General features: G+C 42.1%; 2 protein-coding genes across 2 annotated transcripts; one reads left to right on the top strand and one right to left on the bottom strand.

The window, feature by feature from the left end:
- The first annotated feature begins 2,721 nt into the window (after nucleotides 1–2,721).
- On the top strand, nucleotides 2,722–16,478 carry disp2 (dispatched RND transporter family member 2). The gene is made up of 10 exons (XM_086274541.1): nucleotides 2,722–2,992; nucleotides 6,516–6,654; nucleotides 6,752–7,005; nucleotides 7,797–7,826; nucleotides 7,954–8,077; nucleotides 8,894–9,009; nucleotides 9,607–9,722; nucleotides 10,472–10,569; nucleotides 10,805–10,963; nucleotides 11,592–16,478. The coding sequence occupies exons 1-10, from the start codon at nucleotides 2,898–2,900 to the stop codon at nucleotides 14,922–14,924; spliced, it is 4,464 nt and encodes a 1,487-aa protein (XP_086130667.1). The 5' UTR covers nucleotides 2,722–2,897; the 3' UTR covers nucleotides 14,925–16,478.
- On the bottom strand, nucleotides 16,430–19,072 carry rpusd2 (RNA pseudouridine synthase domain containing 2). Its single transcript, XM_086274542.1, has 3 exons — nucleotides 18,407–19,072; nucleotides 17,594–17,890; nucleotides 16,430–17,509 (listed from the first exon to the last, which is right to left on the bottom strand). Exons 1-3 carry the CDS (start codon nucleotides 19,031–19,033, stop codon nucleotides 16,703–16,705), a joined length of 1,731 nt encoding a protein of 576 aa, XP_086130668.1. The 5' UTR covers nucleotides 19,034–19,072; the 3' UTR covers nucleotides 16,430–16,702.
- Between the last annotated feature and the right edge of the window lie 66 nt (nucleotides 19,073–19,138).

Raw genomic sequence — 19,138 nt, 5'->3', positions numbered from 1 at the left:
GCGTAGATTTTATGTATGGAATGGCACTACTGCATATACCTCAAATAAACAGACAACGCGTAGGGTACTATAGGCTTATTTATTGATTGATTTATTTTCATTATAATGGTAAAAACAATTCAACCACTTACACAATCTGCCCAATAGGTGGCAGCAAAACACCTTTGTGTTCCTACTCACAGAAACAACAACGTGTTAATATCAACTCGACGATGAAAATAAACAGACACGCACTATTTTCTTCTTCGCTCTTTGTTTCCACGCCATATTTTAAGCCATATTTCTGCTTGCATCTCTGTTTTGAGCCGAATGTGTTTGGGCAACAGATCTCGAAACAGCACTGAAGCTTTAATGAAGCGTTTCCCTTCCCGTCCCCGTTCACTGGCAGAAATCTGCCACAGGAAATTACCATGGCTGTCACCTCAGTACCAGCCTCAAGCCAAACCCTCTCATTATACATGTGTGTCTGGTATCCAGTACAAGTCTGTCAGGCTCTGCATTATGTGGGTATTTGTGTGTGTGTGTGTGTGTGTGTCTGTGTGTGTGTGTGTGTTTTTGTGGCATGCTGAGCAGTTAAACAGTAAGTTAATCAGTGCCTGAAGTCAACAAGGCATTAGCAATGTCAGCTGCCACACAGGTGGATCAGAAAACTCCACGCCAGCGGGCTTTTGTTCAATGTGAGGCCAGCGATTCACAAACACAAACCTGAACACTAAGTTTTTAAAGACAGATCTTAAGTCAGATCAGATTTAAACAGCCACACCCCTCATCTATGACTTTCACAGTTTGTTTAACCTAGTATGAATCAGTGCTGACCATCATGAATCACTTATAACAGACATAAATTGGGCCACGCTTTCAGATTTAAAGCCGTAAAACGAGACTTTTCATCTCTCCTACAAAACTTTCTCACAGCCTCCTTTTCTTGATCTTTGGCTTTCTTTCAATAAATTATTCCCTTCTCCCCTCTCAGTGGTGGCCTCTCACAGACAAGCACCCACTGCCATGATTCATATTTATAACCAGATCCAGACCAGCGGCCGCCTCATTAGCACACTTTCACACAGGTCTGCTGTGTCACAGTCACTCCTTTCTTTTTAGTCTGCTATGCTTTGGCTAGTTCTCTTCTCTTCTCATTTCTCTTCTCTTCTCTTCTCTTCTCATTTCTCTTCTCTTCTCTTCTCTTCTCTTCTCTTCTCTTCTCTTCTCTTCTCTTCTCTTCTCTTCTCTTCTCTTCTCTTCTCTCTAATCAATAACAGCTCCACAGACTGAGGTATGTAAAATCCACACCAAATAATGATTTTTACATTCTACACAACGTATATAGCTGCACTTCCTACTTACTCAGCTATGATTATTCTTATTTAGGAAGTCTTCATTTGCAAAAGTCTTCAGGATTTTATGGCACACTAATCAGGATGACCTGGTGCAGGTTATTCTGCTAACAGTGTGTAATGATGATAGAGCAAAGCCGGTGAGTCCTTTACGGGCAACAACACAGATAATTAAAAGAACACCAGGTCAAAAACCAGACCTATAAATTGAGCTATTGTCTTGAATTGTTGTTATAAGACTTAATTGAGAGTTGTGAAAGAGGAGCTCTAGATGGATGTTTCTTCTTAACTTTAAGGAAGTAAATAGGGTTCAACTGGTAAACGTCTTTAGAGCAGTATCATAGTGTTGAATTGTTATTGTCAAAGACAAAGGAAGACAGACATTTTCCTGCTATTCTGAACAAAAATCCTAATTTCATTTTTAACTTTTGGGCCAGATGCTGAAACTGAATCTTAAAAGAGAGTCAGGTATCAAGCAAAATACCTTCCAGGTATTTGAAAGACTCCACGAGACTGATATGAAGATAATTTAAAGGACAGACAGAGTCACAGGTTTATTTAAACCGAACCTAAAAGTAGGAGATAAGCCTAATCTTTAGGAATATTATTCACATGTATTTATTTCTTTTTAATTTCAGTGATAATGATTGCATACGTTATGCCACAACGCTTTTCTTTCATTCCGATGAGGCATAAACATCTGGATGTTTTAATAATTCATTATTTGGAGCAATTTGATACATCAAGTTAGCATTGGTATCAAACCACTAAAAGAGATTTCACAAAATCTGGCAAGAATGAAAGGTGCTGTTATTAACGGCTAATTACTGATCTATGAATCATCACTCTCCCAAATGGTATTAATGTAACCGCTGGTTGCAAACCTCTTCATACATAATTTATGTAAGCATCCTTGATTACTGTAATGCAGCAAAGACAATGAAGGGACAGGGCTTAAATCTTTTTTATACATTCTAACTGACTGGTGCAATTTCCACTTACATTTCTAGTAAAAACATGCATTTAAGTGTTTTCCTCTAACTAAAGCACGTCATTATTTAAAATTAATGAATAATGTACTGATTGTCTTAGTCCCTTCTTTTTAAATCGTTAAGGAGGAGAGTATTTCACCCGGCGGTGATTTATGCTCAGCTTTGCTGTGATCAGCAGCAGTTAGCTATTGTTTTAATTGAGTGCAGCATCTCTGCCTGTGCACCTTCATAATGAGCAGCTGTAGCTCCTGTCTGAGCCGCTTAATCAGCCACCGAGGCTCACCACCCTTCACTCGGTCGGTGCTCCAGCACCGCGGCCAGTTGGACAGCGACCATACAGCCTCCTCAGCATCACCGGGGCTCCGCCAATCAGAGCGCAGCTCGGGGCAGATTAACCCAAACAGCCCTAGTGCTGCTCTGTAGTAGAAGCCCCAGAAACAAGCATTTGATCCTCGTGGACTCAGTCCTGGCAGATAGAAAATTAACCGTTTAGTTAACCCGATCTGATATTAGAAGGGATTTATATTTTTTTTTTAAATAATCAGAAAGAAAAAGGCGGATCGGGAGGAGGATGGATGCTTGCTCAATAATAGGAGAAAGCACGGACGCGATAGTAATGGTTGATTCTCCTGTAGATGAAAAGGAAATTCGGGAGGCTTGTAAAAGGTGGGTTGTTGTTTTTTCTTTCTTGTTTGTGGAAACGTCCAAAAGCTTACTGTGTAACTTGATCAGTAGCGAAAATGAATGGATGTTAAAAGCAGACATGAAGGTGTGTGTGTGTTTTTTACCCCCCTGGCTGCTGCTAGTTTCGCTGAATGGTGGGTTACTGAACCCAGCTGTTTCTGCTGTAGACAGTGGGAACAGTACACGACAGGATTCCTGCTGCTGCTGTTGTTGTTCTTGTGTTTCAACATTACTGCAACAACATATATGCTGCTGTCTTAGTTTTAAGAATTTATATTGAATCACTGCGTTTTCAGTGATAGCACACTCCATATAAGTGCTTTATGATACTCAGAGCTAGTACCCTGAGTGCCTACTTTAATTTACCACCATACAAAAGACCGTTCCCTTTCTGCTTCTGACAGATTTGCAGGATTCAGTGAGCAGCTCATAAATAGTTGGCTGGAGCTCTTTGCGATCTGTTCAGTGTCATCCTGCTGCTTTAGTCAAACTGCTTCTTTGGGTCACTGATGTCACCCTGTCACTCACTTTGTTCTCAGCTTGTAAAAAAATCTAATGGATAAGAGGCTTCAAACATGAAAGCAGGGCTGGAAACAGCTGAGACCTGTCACCCTTCAGCTCAGCAACAGGCCACATTATTAGTATTATTATTATTATTATTTCTCTCTCCATGAACACTCCTCACTTGGTTTTGTCACCTATATGCAGAGACAGAGCATCACATTTTTACTCTAATGATACCTCAGGCTTTTAAAGGTTAACAGTCAGCACTCTGCATACAGAGTGTGCTTTTGCACAGTTCTTCAGCGTGTCTATATGCGTGATTGTCAGGTTAGGACATTTTGAGAGACATGACATTGACTGACATCCAGACAGTTGATGCACGAAGCGTGCTGTAGACAAGAAAACAGACAAAGATCTAAAGGGAAATGTTTGGAGAGAGAGACAGAAAGTACAGCTGACAGCCTTTAAGCCTTAGAGATATTCTGGTTCCTCCCGGGGCCACCTTTGAACAACTTTAAGGTGATTTTATACACTCAGTTTCCAACTCAATATCACACACTCAGCAGTCATATGAAGGACTGTACAGAAGCGCAAACCTGATTTGTGCTTCTTTTCCACTTCATTCAGAGGGCGAAACATTACAATTTCAACTCTACGTTTTTAAAAAAATTAACATGATAAATTTGAAGCTTGAAAAATTAATAAACTCTAATTTAAACTATTCATTCGTATGTCATTGTAATGGAAGTCTAATAACAGCCCAGAAATACCCAGCACCTTCCTCAAGTCACAGTTATCAGTTTTTGCTGAAACTGCTTGGTGCTGGCTGTATTTTCCGATGAGTCTGAGATGTAATAATAAGAGGGGTTTCTAATAATTAATGACATGGTCTAGCATCACTGATTATTTATAGTTGTTATATGAGACTTCATTATTTTAAGAGGACTAATAATCTGGCAACAGAGTGTGTGCACGGTGAAAAACGAGCAGCTTTTGTTTCAGCTGTGCACTCTGCTGTTCTGATGTAAACTCTGATTTATGAGGTCATTTTGATTTCAGGGCACGCTGCCAGTTTCCCATTTTTGTCCTAGGTGTCGGGAGTAGCTTGGTGACACCTTTTTGGATGTATTTTTGTATTCGTCCGCTGAATTATTGATAAGCTCCAGAATTGAGTTCCTTTGTTAGTGTGTTTGCCTGGGTTGGCCAGCTCTGTGGAAACCATTAAGATGAAAACTCAGGGTCAAACACTGATATCCCACACCCTGTGGTCAAGAGGCAGCCAGGCAGTGTCTCCTAGTATCTTTAATTATATTCCTGCATCAATTCTAAGCTGTAGTGAAACACTGGATGGACTGAGTTTCTTGTGATTACAGTGAAAATAAAGTATTTACACTCTGAAGTAGCTTCATTTTGTTTGTTTATTCACTCACGTCAGCGTCTAAATAGGTCAAACTAGTAGATGAACAAATGCTTTGCGATTAAGAGCTTCTGAGGACTTTGCGGGGTATTTATTATTTAGGTCATAACACAATTTTACTGTAACATGAAGACAAAACTCTGAGGTTTTCTTCTTCACTTGGCTCCACTAATAAACTCCATAATCCCTCTGCTTATGTTTACCAATTCAGCAGACTGCTCATCATCATTTGTTCTCCTTATTATGAGATGCAAATAAAACCTTGTGAGGTCAATTAAGCTCTGTTGACTTACTCTGTCGCCATGGTGACTAGGCAGGAAGTGCGGTTGCATCCAGTCTTGCGTGGAAAAACAAGCATGTGGTTGACTTTAAGGAGCTCATGCCCACTTTCCTGAGCTACAGCCAAAGGAATACGCAGCTATCCTGTTAGGTCTCTTTATTTTCTGTTGTTTTTATGTAACGTAATTTTGGGGGTAGAAAGTGAAATAAAACTAAATGAATGAATGATTTTAAGGACATGTGATAGAGGAGGAATGGAATATAAAACAAGAGTCTACAGCCACACTGTGTAATTAGTTTAGTTGTTGTTTTTTGTGAACACTGTCTTTATATTTCATGACAATCCATAGAATAACACAGAGCATTAGTGCAGGCAGGCTATAAGGTCAAGCACAGCCAAGAATCCCATTACAAGACGCTTTGCAACCCACTTTTTTCCTAGCTACTCCTTTTTTTTCATGAGTCTAAGTTAATCCCTATCATCTCTGTCATTGTCCATTGTCATTACAGCCTGCTCTGTTCTGCTTTGTTTTGTAGTCAGGCCTTGCTGCTGGGGAGGTCCCAGATTAGAACCATGATGCCCAATAAAAATAGAAATGGAAAGAAAAGGAAAAAAAGTGGCTTAAGTGAATGTCATTGAAAAAAACTCAAAGGATCACGGAAGTCAGTAGGACTCATCTTCAGGGAACTAAACAAGCGGACATGTGAGCCTTTCCATAACTGTGTGGGCTAAAGTGGTGAATGCAATAAACCGACACAGCTATCCACAGAAGAATGCTTTTAACATGACCAAAGACAGACAGTTTTCACAAGCGCTGCAAAATGAGAAAAATATAAAAACAACTACTGAATGCTGCCGTTAGCCACGAACCATCCCTCAGTCTTGTCTTGTGTGCCATCCTAAATAACCACCTACCCCAATGATGGTGACATGAAGTGAAAAAAGTCTCACTCTCTCGCTCATTCTCGATTCCTTCTCCTTCCTCCTACCTTCTGTTTTAATTGGCCCTTCTTCCTTCCAGTGGCTATAGCATGTTATCCAGAAATCCATTCCTTACCTCATTAGCTCAGCTGGGCTGCTCAATTCGCCGTTGAAAATCAGATGAAGTAAGGCAAGAAGTGCATTCAAGAAACTGAGTTGTCAGTCACTGTTTACAAGCTGAACTTTTGCACCTTCATTTGAAAAGAGCTGCTGCTTCTTTCACTGCTACCACTGTCAATCATATCCTCTCTCCTGTTAATATATTTCCATATTTTTATATTTTCATTGTCTTCCTCTTCTCCCCATCCGACGTCTCTCCTTAGTGAGATCCCGACAGTTTCTCTGTGCCCCCCTGACAGCTCTGCTGAGGCCCAGTTGACTGTCATCCAGCCTGAAGGGGAGCTATGTGACAGCTGCAGCAGCCTTGGCAGACCCTCTTCTTCCTTTCAGCTCTATCACCAAGTATACCTTAGCTTATATAGGGATGCATTAAATAAGGTGGTGGATTTGGAAGGCAGTGACATCAACAGTCATATTGTTATCTTCCTTCCTCCTTTAGGTTCCCCAGAGTCCCCAGCTTCTAAAATGTCCACACTGCAGTCACTGTGGGCCAATCAAATCAAATGCCTGCCACAGCTGTCATTCAAACACCAGCGTTCCTAATGATGAAGGAGGAATTGTTGTAAAAGTGGGACACAGCTGTGGTTCTGCACATCAGTCATCCTGCCATGGACCGGTGAGATGTCACTGGCTGCACGGGTCAAATGAAGGCGGGACACAGAAACCAAAGCAGCAACATGTGGTGACAGTAAGGTGTGTTTTGGAAAATATACTTTGGCTTTTTTTTGGCTGTTTTACCTGAAAGTAGATAGTTCAAAAGTCATTGTCTGCATTTCAATTTTTTGTGTGTGTATTCAACAAACTGGAGAATTAAAGAGCTTCAGTGGTGCCGACAGTCGGATTTGATTACATTAAAGAAAAAAAAAAGAGAGACAAATCTGCTGTTTCGTTCCTTTTCGGTTTACTTGTGCTTGGCCATAGCTTCATACTTAATACATGTCTCAACTACCTTGTGGGAAGAGGTCAAAAGTCACATTTATTTATATGACACATTTAAAACAATAGAGTTGACCAAAGCACTGTACATTAAAAGCATATTGCCCCAAGAAAACTACACTGAAATCCAGAAAAAATTGAAAGCAATACATAACATTAAAGGACAATAAATAAAATAAGATAACAATAAAATGAAATCAAAATAAAAACAGACCATAAAATGCAATCCTTTAAGTGGATGTCACACTGCCAAGGAGAATAAATGTGTTTTTAATAAAGATTTAAATGTGTACCGCCGGAGCTGTGTGGATATGAAGATAGGTAGATTATCCCATAGATGTGTTGCTGATTCTGCAAAAGCTCGATCACCTCTCTGTTTTAATCTGGTTTTAGGCTTGTGTAAGAGCTGCTGGTTAGATGAGGTCAGAGCTCTTATAGAAGAAAATGAATCAACAAATTTGCTTGTTTTTTCCCACATGTGCACAGAGTCATTATAATGATAATAATTATTTTTTTTGTTACTGATAACAGTTTTCTTTTGTGAACAGGGATGGGGGACTGTACTGTATCCTTAGAAAGTAAGTGTGAAAACCCTTTTTTATCTTAAAAGCCCAAAAGTACTGCAGGTCTCTCTTAATTTCATCATGATGATTCTCTTTTCTTCAGCGACACAGCCTGATTCTTTTGCGGTATTTTATTTAACAGTTATTCCCAGGTGATAGTGGACTACCCGTTGGCGGTTCTGATTGGTTGTGCTGTGCTGTTGCTGGGATGCTCACTGGCTGCATTCTTGATTGGCCCACTGCCAGACTTCTCTGACCCATTACTGGTTAGTCTCAAATACATGTGCACACTCACAAATTTTAATATTCATTAAATGCATTCCCTAGCTCCAACTGTGACTTCATGATCTATGCCTTCCCCATTGCTAGTAGTCTCTTCCAGAGTGTACATCCTTTATGTCAAAATTTAGTCAGAGAAGGCCCCCATGGTTTGCTTTACAATTGGTTTAAAGTCCCCACTGGGCCATGAAAACAAGAACACTCAAGCCTGTACACACAAGCAATCTTCAAATTTTAATCCTAATTTTCTTGCTGCAGCACATGTATCTCTACTGTCAGGTTCTGTTAAATCAACAACACAAACATCCTTCACCACCTTAGGCTGAGTGTGGTTAATTACTGTTCTGCTAATGACTCATGATTTCAGCCATATCCTTTTAGTTCAGTCTAATCTCAGATTCAATGAGCCGCTCTGAATTAGATCACACTTGCTGTCATCTTAATTAAATACACCTTCTCACCTTTGAGATGCATGTTTACAGGATAAACACTGATTAAGAAATCATTCTCAAGTCTCAACAAGCGACTCACAACAATGAATCATGAACGGCAAAGCTAAAAATGATTTACATAAGAAAAGAAGTACGATTATGCCAATGATAAGAGTGCTGCTTTCTTTTTATAAACACCACTCAGTAAAAATATAAGCAAATACAGGCTGCGTATATACATGTTTATTAGACAGCATTTAATTTGCTTGATGCTGATTATATCAGTGGATGCATTGTGTTAAATGGTAACAGCATCTGTACTGCCTTTCACTGTGATGTCTGCTTGTGTTTGAAAGTGCTCTCTTTCTACAGGGCTTTCAGCCACGAGGAACATACATCGGAGTTCGCATGTCGAGCTTGTCCAAGCTGCAGGAGAACACTGGCCCTGGGAAAAAACTGTCTCTTTTACCACAGCAGCTCAGTAAAAGGTCAGCAGAAGGTTTTCGCGGAGTGAAGCACAGACTGCACCACTGACAGACGCACAGATGTGCTGCTGTAGAAATGGATTTGAGCAACCTGAAGACTGATAACACATTATTATAATTACTTGCAGTAAAAGCTTTGGCAATAGTGACTGTATGCAGACACACTACACACAGTCATTACAAAAAGAATGCACACCCTCTTTCAAGTTCTGGTTTCTGTATTGGGAAATAATAAAACAATAATTAATTTGGGCCTTACTAAGTTGTGTTGGATCCTTAAGGTAGAGTACAACCTGAACAGTGTGTAACACAGGGCTAACACAGAGTGGTAGACAACCATTCACACTCTCACATCTACCTCTTATGGAAGTTTATGGAAGAGAAATCCAAGACAGAGGAAGACTGAATGTTGGACTTTAACTGAATCCTAACTTTGCAGTATTCCCACAGAGTTTATAAATAAGCAGCATGAATAATAATGGAAAAACAAACAGCTAGTGTCTATTGTGCTTATCCCAAGTGCTAAAAAAATATTGCAAATTAAAAAATGTTAAAATCAAAATGCTAAAAAGGGCATCTGTCTGGTTTTATATGTGTTAGATTTGGAGGAACTATCAGCAGAGAAAGTAGCAGTGGCCACGACACCTCCAAAGCTCGAATGAAAAGGATGCTGGCCAGGGACTCCACTCTAGACACCTTCCTCTGCGATTCTCCAGGTGAGAAAACCCTGATCAGTTTAAGCTTTTCAGTATAATAAACTTTTATGTTTTTAAAACTTAAACGAATGAAATCTCGTTGTTTTCACACTGTAGATCTACAAGGGTTAAGAGTAATATGTATCTATGCTGGCCATGACAAACTAAACATTAGAAAATTAAAAGGAGATAACTATGCATATGTGAATGCAGCCGATTCATTTCAATTTAATCCACCTCTATAAACTGTATTTAAAAACTGTGAATGTTGGGAAAAACACTGGAGCTTAGTAAAGAGTCATTAGTGGTCTCTGCAAACTTAGAATGAAAGACATAAACAACATAAAAGTGACCACTTAAATACAAGTTCACAAAGAAAAGTTGCAGATCAAAGAAGTTTTTTGAGAGCTATTCTTTGGGAATGGTATTCCTGATTTTCTTAAGCTCTGCTTTGATATAGTTTTCTGTTAGATCAAAGACTTCTTTTTAAAATACGGAAAGCTCCCTAAATAGATTTATTAGCAATCCCAAGCCCTAGGTTTGCATTTTACTGAAGTTGGCTAATTTCTATTCACATCCAACACTGACGCCAGGATAAAACACACAAAATATGTAGTTTGCTTGCTTTCATCCCTAAGGATTCATACCTCAGAGCCCTTGACAAGGGTCTGCAAACATTCTGAGCATTTCTGACCACCCCTGTGAACTGAGGAATCACGGCTGGTCATCTTGTTCCTGTATGGAGACTCCATCTGTCTCTCTCCACACAGGCGAGCGTTTTGCCCAGCTGGTGTTTCGATCAGAAAACTCAGCCAGTCTCTGGAGTCTGAAGGCGATCCACGCCATGTGTGAGATGGAACAATCCAGGGTTCGTCATGTTCTACTCACTCCTCTCTGTCAACTTTGCTGAAACATTTAGTCATCGTCTCCTCTCTCTCTCTCACTTTTTCAGTTTAATACAGTGGCTGTGTTCCACATTTTAATCCATCTCCTCCAATAAAAATCACTCTACATCATCTTGTGTGAAATTAGTTCTTTTTTTTTATGAAATAGCTTTAAATCTGGGCATGCATTCAAAAAAACCTTTGCCTCCTTTGAAACAGATTCGCTCCCAGGCCCAGTTCCAGGACCTGTGCCAGCAGCATGTGAGGGTGAAGGCTGAGGGAATGTCCAAGAGCGGCTGTTGTCCAAGCTGGTCTCTGGGGAATTACTTGGCAGTCCTTACTAATGCCTCCCGCTGCCTCAGCCTCACCTCACAGCAAGTACTGAAGCTTTCTTCTCATTTTCAAAATTATAAAACAAAACAAAATAAAACAGGCAAAGGGATATCAGCTCATCAGACCAGTCCTTTTTATTTTGTAAATTGTACTTTGTAGGTGGATGTCTTGTCACGTTCAAGAAGACATTTGAAAACCTGATCTTGTCCTCAGAGTTGTTTGGTAAAGTAACCCAAGCAGAAAGTTGACCATTACAAGCTTTTAACTGCACCTCCAGTCATAATGAGCAAAAATCAAATTAAACCACGTTCAGTTTAAATATACTGTGTGTGAAATCTCACCTTTAGATGTCAGTAGATTCCAATCAAGTGCATAATTGTAGCTACGGAGGCCACTGCAGGGCAAACAACTCTGGCTGCTGTTCGTCTGTAGTGAGTGTAGTTGGTCAGTCGACTGTTGTCCAACTGAGGACATCAGCTGGTAAAGCATTATGCAGATATCCCTGTGACGTGGCATTTAATTTTCTTTCAGAAATAAAATGTGCTTATTTTACAAAAGGTTAAAGGAGCATGGATATGTGTGAGCAATGCAAACTCAGTAAGCACTTAATTATACCTCAGTTCTGTTGTGTTATCTTGTGGTTTTATTTTCCATTGTCTTTCTCTCATACCAGGTTTCTGAGTCTCTGAACCTTCTGCGGAAATGTGCGCCATACTATCATGAAGGACATCTAGTTGAAGCCTGTGCCCAGAGACCCAAACATGGCAGCTGTTCCTCGGTTCCCTCCCGCTGCAAACAATCCCGCGTGGTGTTTCAAATCCTGCACTTTCTGGTTGACAAAGACTTTCTTGGACCGCAGACTGTTGAATACCAAATTCCCACACTGAAGTACAGTCTTCTTTTCCTACCTGTAGACAAAGGAGAACATATGATGGAGATATACATGAATAGCCTTGAAGGCAGGGATCTAACCTACAATAATACGACTATTACTGGCATAGACTTTGGCATTAAGCAGGCTCTGTTTGAGTATTACCTGACAAGAGATTCAGTTTACCCTTTCCTAGCTGTTGTATCACTTCTGTTCACTATGGCTCTATACCTCCACTCGCTCTTCATAGTAGCGCTATCTGTAATAGCAATCACCGGCTCCCTTCTAACATCCTATTTTTTCTACAAAGTAGCATTTCGTCTGACTTTCTTTCCTCTGGTCAACCTGTCAGCAGCTCTTATTCTCTTGGGAAGCTGCTCCAATCAGGTTTTCATCTTTACTGACTTTTGGAATCTGCAGCTATCCCAAAATCCTTCAGCTTCCCTGGAAAAGAGAGTAAACAGAGCTTTGCAGGAAGTAGGCTATTTGATTTTAGCATCAGGGCTGACCTCCAGTGCAGCTTTTTTCTCTGGTTATCTCAGCAGCATCACAGCAATCAGATGCTTCTCCATTTATCTCGGAACTGCCTCTGTAATCAGCTCCCTCTTGGCATTGGTGTGGCTGCCGTGTTCGTTCATTCTGCGTGAGCGCTACACAAAAATGTCTTCTGCATCTGCGGCAGCGCAAGGATGGAACCCCTGCTGCTCCAAAAGCACTGGTGGCTTTTGGGACACGAGTTCACGCAAGAGATGCCTCTTCAGCCTTGGGCAGAAGCTGAGAGAATTAAATCGTGGTCTCACTGACACCTCCAATTTATTATTTCTGAAAATCCTGCCCTGTGGAGTTGTAAAGTTTAGATACATTTGGGTTTGCTGGTTTGCAGTGCTCGCTGCTGGAGGCATGTACATGTCATGCATAGACCCGGGCATGAAGCTGCCAGCTCTTGAGAGCAGGGTCACCCAACTGTTCCGCTCCAGTCACCCATTTGAGCGATATGACGCAGAGTACCATCACATGTTCATGTTTGAGAGGCAGAGAAATGGAGAGGATAAGCCTGTTACGTTGATGCTTGTTTGGGGCATCAAACCGACTGACAACGGAGACCACTTTAACCCAAGAAGCAATGGCTCTTTAGTTCTTGACCCTGACTTTAACATGAGCCGACCTGCTGCTCAGGTTTGGTTGCGGGAGCTGTGTGGACGGGTTCAGAACCAAAGCTTTCACTCTCCTTCATCACCTGAAGATAAAGATGCAATGACAGATAATATCTGCCTCGTAGAGCAGCTAATACACTGGATATCTGTCAGGAGGTGCTCAGAGAGCGATGACGCCCTTCATTTCTGCTGTAATGACATCCCATTCCCCTACCCTCCCAGCGTTTTTGAGAACTGCCTAAGCATGATGCTGGCAGAGAGGTATGCCGAGGGCCATCTGGCACACAGCGGAGGGGTGTACTTCCAGCCAGATGGCAGGGTTGCTGCCCTCGTGCTGGCATTCAAAACTACATACTTCTACAGCTTCAACTTTAGCAGAACCAGTGTTTTTTACAGAGAAATCCTGACATGGTTTAACAGAGAGATATCAGGAGCACCACAAGGGCTGGAGAACGGCTGGTTCATCAGTCAGCTGTCTCTTTTTGACCTGCAGCAGTCTTTAAGCTCAGAGACTCTAGTAGTAGCTGGCTTTTCAGTAGCACTCACATGTGCTTTGCTTCTTTTAACCACATGGAATATTCCACTGAGCATATATGGAACAATAGCCGTAGGAGGCAGTGTGTTTGTCACTGTCGGCCTCCTTGTTCTTCTTGAATGGCAGCTGTGTGGCACAGAGGCTCTGTTTATATCATCTGCCGCAGGGCTGTCAGTCGATTTTATTGCCAACTATTGCATATCCTACAGCTTAGCTCCACATTCAGATAAAATTGGGAAAGTAGCACATGCCACTAAAAGGATGGGATGTCCTGTAGCAATAGTTTCTGCTGCTTTTTTCTTCATAGGGATCATCATGTTACCTGCCACGGCCTTGTTCTTCAGAAAGCTTGGGATTTTTCTGTTTTTGGTCAAATGTGTAGCGTGTGGATTTGCAACCTTCTTTTTCCAGTCCCTGTGCTGTTTTTGTGGACCCCAGAAAAACTGTGGAATGATCACGCTGCCGTGTTTTTCCGACCAAACGGACGGTATGCTTTCTTCTTGTTCTGATCCTGGCTCTTTGTCGACTTCTGCGGCTAACGGGGCATTTGGTAAATCTAGAGTGAGGAGGAGTTATGACAAAGAAGCAGGCGGTTATCTCTATCCCAACCATCGTCAGCACAGGCAGAAACAGACTGCAGGAAGTGGCTGCGGGAATCGAGGGCCCGAGCAGTACGAGCTGCAGCCATTGGCCTATCGCCTGAGTGACAGCTTTGAGAACAGCACCTGCACCAGTAAACTGTCAAACCGGCCCTCTGTGCTTTCTGATGAGATTGAGTACTGTGAGGGAGATGTGGCAAGGAATACCATGGATGGGGAGAGTGAGGAGACATGTAGCCATCAACAGAAAATCTGCCAACCACCACCAGCCGTCCAGACCTCATCTCCTTACAAAGAAAACACTCTATGCCCACCAGGCCTGGCTGAAGAAGATGTAGCTAAGGACAAGTTGCTGTGTAAAACCTGCAGGAGTCAGTCTGTCAGGGTGAAACACTGGAGCAATACATCATCCTCATCATCAAGCATGGAGGAGACCATCATCAGCCATACACTGGAGACTACTGACCAGTCATCACTCTGCAAGGATGAAAATACCTTAGGGGAGAGGTGCTGTCACCCTCATCGCTCACATAAAGGACGTCACCTCTCCCTGTCTCAGAGCTCCTGTGAGGGTCTGGAGGAGTCCTGCGAAACGTGCCTCAGTGACATCGAACCAGGATCTTCGAACACACAGCAGCAAGAAGGAGAGGCGGAGGTCCACTTACAGCCAGGACACCTTAATGGGAGGAGAGATGCACTTCGTCTCTCACTGAAAGAAATCGTTTATGAGACTTGTGGCAAGCGTCGCACCAGCCACAGCGAGGAAGTGGTGATTTTACCCAACAGTAAGCCAGACTTACCAGATGTTTGGATAAAGAGAGACGGACAGCGGGAAGATACTTGTTAAAGAAAGCTGGAGAAAATCTTGAAAACACTGTGGATCTGACTCTTAATTTATACATATAAAAAAATTAAAACCAAAACAACTGAACTTATACAATCACAGTTGATGAAAAAGGAGCATACATTGTTACATTTGTATATTACACAAAGGAAATACAAGCCAACTGCAAATGTAACACGACAGCATGTTTGTCCAGTCTTGTTTCATTGTTTGTTACAAATGAGGTCAGAGCATGAGCGTGTCTTCAGCTAAAGGTTAAAACTGAAAGCATGACAGCAAAAGATGAAGCTTTCTATCCAGCCACAGTTTTAAACAAATGCCACATTTGAATATTAACTGCAGCTCGTCATCGACACAGAAACTATCCGAGTGCTGCACCTGCTGCCTGCAGAACTTACTTTGTGCCTGGAACTTTTTAACTTCTGAACCTGGACGCTCTGCACAGACTGGGTTTCTCCAAGCTGGGATTGACCCCTATGAGCCATATGCACTCATAGATTTAAATGTGAGATATAAAGAGACAGAGCTGCGTGGGGTGTGCCTGCGCGCAAAGCCGCAAACAGTTTATGAGCATGACTCAATCATTATCACGTTTAGAGAAGCAGACAACTGTCAGTGGGTTCTGCACTCTGTGGGGATAACATGTACAGTATGTCTTTTGTGATGATAATGTAGAGAATCACTAACCTACAGTTCGCAGTGTGTATCATGTGTGGTGTCTTGGCTTGCTTTTAATGTTTCACTTTCAAATTAACGGTCATGCTGTTTATTCTAGTGTCAGTGCCAAAACAATGTAATGTTCACTCGTGCTGATTTCCAAGGGGCAAAGTGGTGTCTAACAGACTTAACACTAAGGTTTATACACTTAAGGTGCATACTATTCAGGATCCACAGATGTCAGTAAGCCTTAGCAGAATTAGGAGGAGCTTGAATTTCTGTTTTAAATGCAGTAATTGTACCATCACAAGCAGCTGCATCAACAGTCAATTTCCCATACAGATCTGGCTGCAGTGTTAAGAGAAACTCCTGACAGGCGACCTTTATCCACACTGCAAAGCATTTAACAGTATTTATGACATGAACAGCATGTGTCAAATGTCTTTCAAACAGTTGTTTCAAAGCAGCTGAAATTTTGTGATGTGCAAAAAAAAAAAAAAAGTGTCCTAAGAGTAAAATTTTATATGTTTATGGTCCTTTATATGTATAAAACAAAGAAGTATTGAAGGTGCAGTGGCTGTGATTCAGCGAGGACCTTAAGAAGAAAGATTTGCCATAAAATGTGCCTATGAGCGAGGTTATTTTCAAGACTTTTCATTGCAGAGGTGTTATCTTGACTGTATAATCAAACATCTTTAACCAGCCTTCACTTTGGGTCACTCAGCAGAATAACCTTGCCTTATAGACAAAGGTAATCAATCACAGGCTTTCTATAAACAAAAAGATAAAGGTCACCACCACTCTTATTTATAGCTGTCAATGTTGATTTTTCACAAAAATGAAATAAAACATTTTATTTTCCTGCAGACTGGCTTTCGATTTATTTCAAATGTTCGCTGTGGTACAAGACAGATTACAGACTTTGTGGATAATGTTAAATTAAAATAGACCTCAAGGTGAAATGAGAACCACTCCAATCTTAACTCATATTTGCTTTCAAAGCAGCAAAACATTTTTGTTTTTGGTTCTAAATCAAAAAAATTAAAAACCAAAATCTCCTTGAGGATTAATGATTGTCTGAAGATTAAATGTCAAAGCCGTCAGCAGCGTTCATCTGGTCTGTTCTAATCTGCCTCCACCCAGTCCTCTTTTGCCCAGTCAGGTAATTGTGTGGAATATTCGAAGTCAGGTCCTTTGTAGCGTAAAGCGTGAAGATACATGATGAGTTCCTTCTCTGTGGGGTCTGGCCGCACTAGTTTACATTCACTACATAGGTGGTCTGGGGGAGTTTTCTGACTAGAATCATTTGCCCCAGTTTCATTTCCATGTGATTTGACTGGTTGAGGGTTCTGACAGTCTTTAACGGTGTTGTTGTCATTTACTGCCTCGATGCAATCTAACTTCTTGTCACTGCCACAAGCATCTACCTGTACTGGACAACTTTCTCCGCTTTTGTCAGATTCAGCGGTTCCAGCTGATTTGTCCATTTTCTCAGAGGCTTTATTTTTGTCTGCCTTGTGTGCAATGCCAATGCAGTCATCTGCAATATCCAGCATGTTAAAATTTTCCTGAGAGCGATGTTCTTCTACCAGCGCCTGCAGAAGCTCTTCATCACTCTTCCCCACAAGTCCCCCCTTCCCTCTGTGAGGACCCCAGGCTGATGACCCATAGACGGGATCATTAAGGATGGGAAAACCCAGGTACTGAAGGTGGACCCTGATCTGGTGTGTCCGACCAGTAAGGGGTAAACAGCGGACCACACTTGTTTTTCCGTTAAAGCTAAGCCTCTGGAAGACGGTCCGGCACTCCTTTCCTTTTGGGTCAACACGACAGAGGCCGATTTTGAAAGAAACAACCAGGATGGGTTCTTCACAGATCACCTCATCCTGTGGAAACTCCCCCTCCACTCGGCAGACATACTCCTTTTCAAGCTGAAAGAGACAGAAGATGTAAGAAACCTGTGGAGACGTTTTGAAAACCGACTCGCACAAAAGTGCAAAACATGCTCAACATACCTGTCTGTCTCTCACCATCTGGTCCAGTTTCTTAGAGGTCTCAAGCGTCCTGGCAAACAGCAAGACTCCAGAGGTGAGCCTGTCCAGCCTGTGGACTGTATGCAGCTCAGAGATGCCAAACTCCTTCCCCAGAATGAAAATCACCGTGTTGTGGCGGAATCGGCCACAAGGGTGCACAGGGATGGAGGCAGGCTTATCGACCACAAGCACTTCGCCATCATCTACCAGAATCTCCAGTGGTCTGCCAACTACAGGGGGCTCGTGGCGGTGTACAGTGTTCCTCAAGTGATCATTATTCTGTGCATGGTGAGGGAAAATTTAAGTGTTTGCCCACCTCAAACAAGGCCATCCAATACAATCAAGTGAATTTTAGAAATCAGAGTATCAAGATTTGGATAGCTACCAATTTAATGACATGAAGGGTTGTTCTTTACAGCTACCACATGTCAAATATTTGATCCTTTCAATGAAAGCTACAATATTGAACAAAAGTAATCAGATTTTACTGACTGATCATTTGGCAACATGAATTTGGTGAATAATGTAGCCATGGCATAAAGTCAATACCTTGTATTAGTATCCCACAAATGGTAAATGGCCTGTACTTGTAGCGCTTTACTAGTCCCTAAGGACCCCAAAGCGCTTTACACGTTCAGTCATTCACCCATTCACACACACATTCACACACTGGTGATGGCAGCTACATTGTAGCCACAGCTGTCCTGGGGCGCACTGACAGGGGCAACTGTCAGTGCTAACTAGATCCCGTTTACCTCCCCTATATAGGTTATACTATGGACTTATGAGACTTACCCTGAGCACCACAGATAGATCCTCCACAGGTGTCTCGTTGAGGCGGATGCGACCCTCTTTAGCGGCCTTCTGATAATACTCAATGGACTCAGCTCTGAACTCATTCTTAAACACATCCAAAAGGCTCGTTCCAATCCACCGACCTTTGCAGTAGGTCTTAAAGTCAAAGTAATACGGATAGACTTTACGAAGCCCAGCCTCGAAGTAGTATGACGTCTCGTTGAAATGCTCTTGGCTAAAGCTCACACCTGGGTTGCGTTTCTGCGGTGGGGGGATATATCTCTCCCCCGGACGGAGCTTCTTCCCACCGGCTCCTCTCCGTCTCTTACCTCTGCCGCTTGTCTCTTTGTCGTCCGTGTCGTCGTTTTTGCGTTTGCCAGTTTCTGACGCCTCTACCTCTGTAGTTTGCTCCAAGGGCACCGGCGTGTTTACATTTCCCGGTGTTCCCGACTCAATACCCGCCCGCTCCATAGCCCAGCTGCCCTTTCTACACTGTGGAGAATTAAGAAAACTCAGAAACCGATTCGCTTTCTCGCAGGCAGAAACAAAATAAACTCCGCGACAATGAACGTCACACTGACTCAGAAAGAAAGATAATAAGCTTCCAAACGGCACCCTCACGTGCATCGCTCGTTAGCTAGAGGTCCTTCTCGCCACACGCGCGCGCCGTGATGACGTTTGTAGTCCAATCGGTGCTCCCTGAAGTTTAAACCAAACTATCAAACCCAATCC

This window comes from Aulonocara sp. 'chitande type north' Nkhata Bay, linkage group LG19 (assembly GCF_057382095.1).
Source record: "Aulonocara sp. 'chitande type north' Nkhata Bay isolate Kocher_YH1m ecotype deep benthic linkage group LG19, A_spYH_male_GT1.1, whole genome shotgun sequence".
NCBI lineage: Eukaryota > Metazoa > Chordata > Actinopteri > Cichliformes > Cichlidae > Aulonocara > Aulonocara sp. 'chitande type north' Nkhata Bay.
The sequence above is the reverse complement of the archived record's forward strand: the minus strand, read 5'-3'. Positions and strand labels throughout refer to the sequence as shown.

Excerpts from the sequence above, each read along its gene's own strand:
- rpusd2 (XM_086274542.1), bottom strand. The coding sequence starts at position 19,033 with ATGCACGTGAGGGTGCCGTTTGGAAGCTTATTATCTTTCTTTCTGAGT. Across the intron at positions 17,891-18,406 it reads ATCTATCTGTGGTGCTCAGG|AATAATGATCACTTGAGGAA; the intron begins GTAAGTCTCATA and ends CACCATGCACAG. Across the intron at positions 17,510-17,593 it reads AGATGGTGAGAGACAGACAG|CTTGAAAAGGAGTATGTCTG; the intron begins GTATGTTGAGCA and ends TGTCTCTTTCAG.
- disp2 (XM_086274541.1), top strand. The coding sequence starts at position 2,898 with ATGGATGCTTGCTCAATAATAGGAGAAAGCACGGACGCGATAGTAATG. Across the intron at positions 9,723-10,471 it reads CTTCCTCTGCGATTCTCCAG|GCGAGCGTTTTGCCCAGCTG; the intron begins GTGAGAAAACCC and ends CTCTCCACACAG. Across the intron at positions 10,570-10,804 it reads GTGAGATGGAACAATCCAGG|ATTCGCTCCCAGGCCCAGTT; the intron begins GTTCGTCATGTT and ends CCTTTGAAACAG.